A 10,541-nucleotide genomic window follows, 5' to 3' on the forward strand; every position below is an offset into this window, starting at 1 on the left:
GGGATCCATAAATACAAACTAAGCTCAAAGTGGAGTGTTTGAGGATCAAAAGCAACAATGGAAATACAAACAGTGGGAGACCACTTAAATAGGTGAGAAAAAACCCAAAAAAACAGGGATCAAAATAAACAACTAGTTTAAAATAAATCAGGCACGTGAGACATCCAACTTTTTCAATACTATAGCAATAGGGTCCCTTAACAAAAACAGGGGATTTTTACCAAATTTCTTAGCCAGGTAACTCCACACCTTGGTCACCCTAGGGTTTCATCCCGCAAACCACTAATTCTCAACTACCACCCATTTCTTTTTTTCTTCACCTCTACATTGAGCAAACCTACTCCTGATCTCCTTACCTCTTGGCCAGCCATTTCACCTTCCCAACAACGGCATGTGCACTGTAAATGATCAGAGTCAAGAACAGGACACTATCATTCTAAAGTTATTTTCAGCAAGTTTCAATGTGTGCTCACTGATCATAAGATATATGAACAATAGCATGACTTTGTTAAACCAAATTAAACACTCATCATTCATAAATCCTTACTGAAGTCATATGTTTTTAAATCTGTCTACTCTTAGTTTTTCTCTTTCCTGCTTGTTTTTTAATCTACCATATTAGAGTCAGCGACCTTGTGTTATTCTTCTTCATGTCCCCATTGTCTGGCATTCAGCCTGGTATGTAATATGTGCTAAAATATCAACTACAACTGAGCTTTCGATATGACCTACTGCTTTATACATCTACTTATAGGTTGATAGTTAATACCACGGAGTCTAAAATTTTGTTATATTTCAAATGGATGTACTTTGTTTGCTTTTCTCTAAATGCAACCCCTAATACTTCTACAGATTTAAATTCATAAGCATGGAGTTTTACCATCCTATGGTAACTTATAGATTTTATAGTACACTCTTTTTCCCCCAGGCAATTATACATAAGTTAAATAAGAATAACCACAGACAAAAATAATAGCTCTAGCGCTGAATGTCAAAGTGTCACTTAATATTTGCCATTTTTGTTGTGACATTGTATCAAATGTCTACCACAAACAGAAAATTCTCTTAATCACATGATGATTTTATTTTAAAAGGCAACAATAAATTTTCCAAGGAAACCTTGCTAAAAATGTATTTTGAAAGTAGTATAAATAAGCGGAAACTGATTCTTTCACATCCGCAAGCTCACTAATGCCCTCGAACATTTTTAAAACAAAATTTTAAATATTAAGAGCTCTTTCTTTCTTTAATTTTTTTCAACGTTTCAGTAACCTGTGTCATGGAGAGGAAATGATGCAACAAATGAGTAGCAAGGATAAAACAGGTCTATCACAGTGAGTTCTAGCCTCATGCTGTGTGAAAAACAAACCAAGTTTCCCCTGTACAAAGCAGGTTGCCAAACAATAATTATCTTTGTTCTTCTAGGTTAAAAGATTGTATCTTTAAGTTGTTTAAGGAAAGACCACATGCCGCAGCCCCTGTCACAGAAACTAAGTTAGAAACTATCTAAACGATATATATTTAAATGTAACATTCAACTACTTTATAAGAGAGACAGACTCTGTGGTTTATGAGGAAACAGCTCATTTACATCCCAAAGGATCTCTCAAAATCATAAATTCCATGAGCCTTTGACAGCTTGACTTCGGGCACGGAGATGTGGAGATGTTTGATCTTTAGAGAGCATAACTTGTAGAAAGAGAAGCAGGACTTTATTCATTACACATTTGCCAAGGATATTCTTTTCAACTTCCTTTGAAGATGGAAAATACTATCATTTTGGACGAGCAAGTTCATCTATTTCTGCATAACCCTCACTTGGGGCAATACATTTTTATGTGACATTCAAATAAGTGCTTTCTATCAGAAATTATGCATGGTATTCATATTATCCAGAGAAAATAGGAACTGGGGAGAGCAAAAAACTTAACTTTGATGGATCTTCCTAGAACTTTTAAGTTGAATAGAACCTAAACTCCATAAACTTGGAATTATTGTATGATGTTAATGCATAGTCACCAGATGAAGTTTTCCCCCTAATTTGCTCTTTCTAAATGTGTTATTTTAGATAACATACATTTTTAAAATACATTAAGCATGTCCCCAAAGCGTTTCTTTTTATTTGAAGGAAGAAAAGAAAATAATAATGCTTTAAACTCTGTAAATATAAAACCAAAAACTTAGCTGGAAAATCTAAACTATCTATGCATTTTCTTTCAAACTGATATATTCAACCCAAAGGTCAATGTAGATGATTTTAAAATTGCTTAGTTGTACCATTTTAGGTTTCTCTCATCTTTAACATTGTTAACTGATTAAAAATGCAAACAGCATTGGAGGCTTTAACTCTCTAAGGATTCCTAAGCCTTTAGAATAATAGCTGGAATAGCCTCAATTCATTTTTGTATTGTAAAAGTAGAATGATTTTTAAATTACAGTTCCAGTGATGACCAAAAATAAATAGGAAAAAAATTAAGAAGTATTTAAGCTAACAGAACATTTTCCATGGGTACTGTGTGCTTAGAGATGGGCTGGGGGGAGGGTGAAAGAGTCAATATTACAAATAATAACAAAAGGAAGGAAAGGAAAAGCTATACGGAAAAGCTTCGTAATGAAACCCAACTAGAGCTAACACTACAAAGATATACTTTCTGTCCACTTTCACTACCTATTTTGCATCATGGATGCTTTGAACAGCTAAAAAAATATATATAATTTGCCAATTAGCACGACCGTGTAAAAGTTGGAAAATTTCCTCTGGTCATATTATTCACTATTAACCGAGGTTAGCCAACTAGTGTATGTCCCCCCGCCCCAGACCACCTATGGTTAAGTAGTGAAGCTAGTGCTTAAACAGGATTTCTGACTTGAAACTCCACACACTTCCTACTTTATCACACTGCCTTTAATTATTTTAATGCTGACTTCCCTCAGTTCCACACTACTTTTTCTCTCTGATTTTTAATTAACTATATAAGTCACTGTTTTTCACACTTTCTTCTCTTTTCTAAATTCAACTTGACCAGTAAAGAAGATGATGTTTAGAGTCGGTCTGATCAGTTAGAATGTTATGTAATATCTGCCTTTCAGCCTTTCAGAATTTCTGTGATATTTAAAAGACATATTTTTGCAAGACGTTGGCACTTAATAAACATGATGTTCCTGACCATAGCAATTTTTAGGATTATTTTTCTTGCATCATGTTGACTCCTTAGGTTTTTAATTTTTCCTCAGGTTTTCACATGGACCATCTCAAAAATGATCTGTTGCTCACTAATTTCTCTAATTAATGTCACTAATAATATTGAGAAATGTTATGAAACTAAGCAACAGATTCCCACATTATAATGAACATATTTGAAAATCATTATTTCCTGGTCTGTTGTTACAAATGTAGATTTCTGGACCCCTCTGTCTAATATGAGCATTTTTTGGTTTCCATTTCAATAACTACAGACTGTTCAATTAGGGGGTAATTTGCACTTATGAATAAATTTGGTGGCCAGTAGAGTCACTGACCTTACATGCATTACAAAAATTGTTTTTCTTATTTACTTCACTACATCAGCTCTGTTCTTTTCCTTTCTAATTATTATGGAGAAGCTTGAATATTTGCAGAAGTAGACAGAAAATTATAATGAAACTCCATGTACCCATCATCAGTCCCAATGTAATCAATTCCTGGCCAATCCTACCCCACCCACACCTCATCTACTTTATTCTCTGGCATACTCTGTAGAAGCAAATTTCAAGCATATCATCTCATCCATATTTGAGTACGTGTATGTCCAAATAATAAGCAGTTTTAAAATATAACCACATATATACACTAGTATGTATAAAATGGATAACTAATAAGAACCTGCTGTATAAAAAAAATAAATAGAATAAAATTCAAAAATTCAAAAAAAAAAAAGAATATAAGAATCTGGCTAAAATCCTTCTTTTGACATTATTTGAACTTATTCTGCCAAATAAGAAGTCTTGTCAAATCTTGACAAAATATGAATAAACTGAAAATGTGTTTGCTTGTTAGAAACATATATGCTCATTTTGGAACATGTTGGTATTTTTCAAAAAGATAATAAATCATTCTATTAAAAAAATAAAATAAAATATAACCACAAGATTATTATCCCACCATAAATATGATAATTTATTAATATCATCTAACATCCAGAGTCTATTAAATTTCCAATTATTTCATAGATTTTTTTTGTTTTTTGCGGTACGCAGGACTCTCACTGTTGTGGCCTCTCCTGTTGTGGAGCACAGGCTCCGGACGTGCAGGCTCAGCAGCCATGGCTCACGGGCCCAGCTGCTCTGCAGCATGTGGGATCTTCCTGGACCGGGGCATGAACCGGTGTCCCCTGCATCGGCAGGTGGACTCTCAATCACTGCGCCACCAGGGAAGCCCCCTTTTCATAGATTTTTTAAAGTTTGTTTGAATCATGATCTAACAATTCTATACCTTGTAATGGGTTGCTCTGTTCTTACGTTTCTTTTCATCCACAGGATTCCTTGGCATCTCCTTATGTTCCTAGTAACTTATTTGAAGGAACTGGGTTGTTAGTGCTGTAGAGGTTACCATAGCCTGGATTTTGCTGACTGCATAATATGGTGTAATTTGTAACACAGTCCTCATCCTTCTATTGCTTGAAAATCCAAGGCGGTGTTATTTTTCTTTCATTGGTTTTCTTTTCTATTTTTCTTTTGCTTTTTTCCCTGTTTTGTTTTGAGTCAGAAGAGTCAGTTCTAGATATTTCTTTTTTCTTTTAAATAAATTTATTTATTTTATTTTTGGCTGCGTTGGGTCTTCATTGCTGTGTGTGGGCTTTCTCTAGTGGTGGCAAAAGGGGGCTACTCTTCATTGCGGAGCATGGACTCAAGACGCGCAGGCTTCAGTAACTGTGGAGTGCAGGCTTCAGTAGCTGTGGCACGCGGGCTTAGTTCCTCCGCGCCATGTGGGATCTTCCCGGACCAGGGCTCGAACCCATGTGCCCTGCATTGCCAAGAGGATTCTTAACCACTGCACCACCAGGGAAGCCCTAGATATCATTTCAATGGTTGGTTATGTTTTGCCTTATATTTCACCAACATTTTGCCTTTTTGTGGCTTCCAGACTTTTACCCATGGGTCTTTGCATTGCCCTCTATCGCTACATAATGAGAAAATCCAATCTTAAAGGACCTGAGCACAAGTCTTTTCATTTCACTGTGCCTCTTACCATCATGGTTCTCCTCTTCTGAATGTACTGGCTTGTCAATGCCAATTTTAAAATGTGTTCCTGGGACTAAAAATGATATTCTGTCTGTGGTCATTGCTTCTCTTGATCAGGAGAACATAACCCAGAAGTGATTAAGCTTTGAATCTAGTGCTTCATCCTCTTCCTCCTCCCCTACCCCCAAGTCATCTCCACTTAGGTCAGAGTAGCCACTTCTGGTTTTGGCAAGATAAACACAGATATGGAGGTTGCATCTTCTCCTGGTCTTAATTTCATCATCTGTTGCTCTGGGTTATCTAACTTGTGTGCATAGTTATTAAACATTCTGGCTGTGAATTTAAAAATTTTTTTTTTCTTGAGAGCAACGATGGGTATTCTTACGCAAAGCAGAGCAGTGCATAAACTAAATGACCATTTTTGCTCTAAATTTTGAACGTCAAACCCTCTCAAATGTTTGTGACAGAAGCAGTAAAATGTGGTTAAACTAATAGGAAAGAATTCCTTACATAGTACAATAACCCTTCTGAATCCTGAGGTTGTATAACAGCTTAGAAGTTGAGAGTTTGACATCACTTCTCTAACTTGAAAAAAAAAGAATTTCCTTTAACTACGTATTCTAGTAAATGCTAATTTAATTGTATATAGGCTCTCTACCAACTTGAACCTATTGCAGAAAAATTTGTATTTTCCTATATTCTGGAGGTAGTTGGACCCAGAGAACACAATTATATGAATGTTATTGTAAAACATAATTTGACTGTGTGTTAGTTAATTGGCAATTTGAAAACATTATCTATTTTACCAACTTTTTAAAAAGTCTCCATGTTTTTCACAAAGCTATTAAGAATTAACTAAACTTTACTGTCATCAAAATTACTCAAAAAGTATTTTTACACAGTGATATATTCTGTCAAATAGTTGATGAAATTGGTAGTCGAAAGTTCATATGAACCTCAGAAGGGGAAGCTAACTATGGCATTTGTCTAGGAATAACTGGGCCTCTGGAAAGAAGGCAGAAGGCTATTTATAACTCTAAACCTTAGCACTGTTTGAGTCAGATCCAGTCTGGGGCCTGATCTAACCTACCCAATGTAGCAGGGGCCAAACCAGAACAGGGGTCTAGTACAGGTCCCTCCCAACCTCTGAATTAACACCAGGCTGACTATTAGTCTCACGCAGCAAAAGGAAGTATTTAACATGCCTCTGGAGTCAGAGATCTGAGTGTGAATCCTAGCTACACCATAAATAGCTGTGTGAATTCAGGCAAATTTCTAACCTCTCTAAACCTCAGCTTCCTATTCCATAAATAGCAATAATAAAAGTATCTATCTCATTTTGCTGTCCTGAGGATTAAATGGTCATGTTACATTTGACATATAACGTCTTCTGAATAAATATCAGTGGTTATTATCATTATAATTATTAATTTATCATAGCTAGAATCAAAGATATTGTTTCCCTAAAGTCCTTTGGGGTTCAACTTTGTTCTAATTTTAGTTCATCTGTTACTCTGTACCTGAAACACAATTCCATATCTAACATTACTTCCTTTCTTCTGTCAGATGAAGTAAGCCAGCTTGGAATATGCACTGAAAATCTATGTGAGGAACTCAGGAAGGTTTACAGATATGCCGTGCATTATAGTTGAGTAAGCACCACAAGAAACATGAACTCTATCCTCAGACCTCCCCCAATTATCAGTGACCACGAGAGAGTTGTATAATCTCCATGACCTTCAGTTTTATAAAAATTGAGGTGAGGACAGTGGACTTAAGCTTTCTAAGGGGCTACTCCAGCTCTGTCTTAAGTACTGCAAGGTGTCTGCTTGCTTTGTGATCAATGGATGAGAAGAATCATCAGTATATGTCTAAGGCTACTGATGCAGTGCTTACATTTCAATAATGGGGCAGCAAAAGAAATATAACAGATGAGAGGAAAGAATATTCCAGGTTGATGGAACAACTTGTACCGAGGCTCTGCACACAAGTACACCTCTTATAAAAGACTGAAAGAAGGCTATTGTAGCTGGCGCACAAAAAGTAAGAGTCACGAAGACAAAATGAAAGGTGTGTAGTAGAGCAGCATGCAAGAAACTTTGGATGAACACAGAGAATGACTGTGGTACTAACCTTAAAAGGTAAGCTCATCTGAGTTGTCAGTCTAATTATCATTTGAGAAATATGATTAATAAATCATTCCAGAAAAGGAAAAAAGTACATAACTAATGCGATGTTCAGATGACAAATATCCTATGAACTGTTAAGGCCAGGGAGTAGGAAATGCCCATCACCTAGGAACTAGATGGCGTTTTTACATTTTTAATTCATTACTAATTCAATGATTTTTTTTTAGAGGTGACAACAAGAGGTCTTCCAAGCACCCTTTAAACTCTCCACGGGGAGAAGACAGAAACATAAGTTCTATTCCATAATCTGGAATTTTCCTGTAAAAACATTTATGAATCAAGTGCGAAGGTCTACAGAGCATAACCCACAGGCAAGTGAAAAATGTTTTGGCCAAGTGACCCGAATCAGCTGGCAGTTCACGCCCCATGCAGAGGCAGGGAACATATTCACAGGTATCTTAATAACTTGTGCAGGGCTAAGTGAGACATTTTTACAGATAGCTATCTTTAAGACCATCTAAAGGTCACACGATGCAGCATATCTAAGGAATAAGAAAAAATGCTATTTATATTTAGTTAGCAAATTCTGAACTAAAATTGGTAAAGAGGAAACCTGATATCCTCTTAGAGAAATGAAAAAACACAAACTAGATTTAAGGGAGCTGGCTTCTAATCTTGGCAATACTGTGGTTTTGAGCAAGTCTCCAAATAAGAGAGTTACAGTTTCTATTTCTGCAAAATGGAGATAATAATGCTAACTTAATTGAATTCTGTGAGGTTTCAATAAGTACACACACATAAAGTCCTGAGCAAAATACCTGATACATAGAAATCTCTCAGTAATTATTTCTATTAATTTGGGGGTACTAGACTAAATTTCTTAGTGGAAGATGCAAGTAAGACAATTCTCTTTGTAAGTAGTGACTGAAAATCTTAAATTGTGAAATGACCATATGCCCATACTAATGTCTACCCAAAGAGCCAAAACCACACATTCTCTTTTTTCAGTTGTCTGATTAAAAACAAACCAGCTCAGCATTAGACTTGGAAGCTGTGGAGAGCACCACCTGTCTGATTTGCTTACAGCTGTCAGAAGCAAATTTTAGATCCACCTCCCAAATTTTTACCCCAGCTAGAAATGGATTGTGCCTGTATTCAAAACTCTTTAGTTGTCTTAAAGATAGCAAAAAATATATATATAATTATATATGTACATATATTTTGCATATATTATATTTGGGCAAAATGATTGCTATCATGGTCGAATAATAAAAATGTTTTAAGGTGTGGTACATACCTTTTCAGAATAAGCTTTAAAACAGAAAAGCATACAGCTTTTCAGAATAAGCATGAAAACAGAAAATATTTAATATAGATTCATCATGTAGAGGTAAAAGACATGAGTGCATGAAAAGAATCAGAATCAAAAGCTTAATTACTCTATTTTTAAAACCATACTGATTTAAAGTGATTTTGTGCAATTCCAAACCTTGTCTCTGAATACCCACCAACATACATACAAAATTTTTAGGTATATAAATCTTATATGTGTGTGTGTGCATATTTATATACTCGAGTTAGAAAGGAAAACAAATTTAAGATCTCCAATTTGATATGTCATAAAGCAAAATGCTCAAAATCAGTTCTCTAAGTTTCAACATTAAATGCAACATTTTAAGTTCATCGTGGTCTCCAGCCTTGCGTGCAAACCTTGTAATTTTTGCTAGGTAAGATACCAGCCCTAACACTGCATGACCATAGCTATTTATAGAGGTATGGGTGACAACTGTTAACTAGTTGGGCCTTTGGCATCACAAATAGCAGTTTCCACATGCAAAATTTCAGAGAAACTTCTTTTCACTCCCCAACACACACATCTGACAGCCTCTCAGCTCCCAAACCCATTTCTTTGATCCCATATAGAATCATCCACCAAGAAAACTATCTAAAAGCAACATTTTAAGAGGACATATTGACCATCAATGGGACTGTCAATTTCCACCTTTTTCTTTTTTGTTTTCCTAGTTGATACTATTGGAAAATGCTAGCAATACCTTCAGCCGTGATCTCAGTCATGGTGGTTGGAGAAAGGAAAAGGCAGGCAAAAGTTCCGGTCAAGTGGCCCTTTGCAGAATAATTTAGGTTTGGAGAACTCTGATAGGGGGCTCTGTGTGAAAGCGTGAGGGCTCTTCCTTTTCCTGGCTGTTTCTGCTGCTCCTTTGTTGTCCTGTTGAACTTTGTCTCTTCTCTGCAGAGTTCTCCCCCCCTGGAAACAACCTGAGCCCTTTCCAAGCAGCACTTGTGGCTCAGGCAGAAGTATCAGCTTCGAACAAAAATAGCTTCATCTCCCTAGGACTCTTCAGCACTTTTTTTTTTTTTGGCACTCTAAGGGAAACACACACACACCAGCTCTCCAGCCCCAAAGAGAGATAGGCCAAGAAAAGGCAAAGGAACCAGAAAGTACCGTCTAAGCCCCTACAGTTTCCCTAAGATAATTACAGATTTGGGGGTCTATGTCAGAAAACATGAAATAAAGAGTTGAAAGTAATCTTATCCGTGATAGCTCAGATTTATTCTTAGTGCCCTTAAAGCTCAGAACATTCCTCATCCCCTTATTTGGTGTGGGGAGGATCCTGTAATGTCTACCCAAGGCAAAGGGGAGGGTAGTCTTGTCATTTTCTCCAAGTTGACTCCCTATTGGTCTAAATCCCTTTGGCAAGTGCAGTTATTTATATTGGGCTACACTTAAAGTGGCAACTATTAAATCCTAAGGCTTTCCTGTAGGAGATTAAGATCGTCCAAACACTGGCTAATAAGAAATATGCAATGTGAAGTTATATTGACACTTGAGAACTGATGAATTACTAGATTCTTCATTCTTTTTAATACTTTCATGAAAACAAAGTACCTGAATTTATCTATGTAAGTAAAAGAAAGGGAAGGTGGCATAAAGTTTGGAAGCCTACAGCTCATATTTTAGTAAAAGATTTCAACTTTTCTCTATTTCAACTTCCAAAAAATAAAATAAAAAGGATCATAGCAGCTAACAATTAGCCAAATTGGCTGATTAGCATTTCACCTTCCCACTACTAGACAGGTGTTAATGAGCAGAGAAATATTCAATAGCTGGCAGTCAGAAGGAGGAGTATCAAAGGGCATTGATAATCACACACTCTAGCCAATCTGTGAATA

General features: G+C 36.1%; 1 protein-coding gene across 1 annotated transcript in view; it reads right to left on the minus strand.

Annotated features, from left to right (window-relative positions):
* The window catches only part of TRDN (triadin), a 372,178-nt gene extending 362,619 nt beyond the window's left edge, over window positions 1-9,559 (minus strand). The window contains exon 1 of the mRNA XM_079939170.1: window positions 9,404-9,559. Within this exon, the coding sequence (XP_079795296.1) occupies window positions 9,404-9,425 (22 nt within the window). The 5' untranslated portion in view covers window positions 9,426-9,559. The remainder of the gene's footprint in view (window positions 1-9,403) is intronic.
* Window positions 9,560-10,541: the final 982 nt, after the last annotated feature.

This window comes from Stenella coeruleoalba (genome assembly GCF_951394435.1).
Source record: "Stenella coeruleoalba genome assembly, chromosome: 12".
Classification (NCBI taxonomy): Eukaryota; Metazoa; Chordata; class Mammalia; order Artiodactyla; family Delphinidae; genus Stenella; species Stenella coeruleoalba.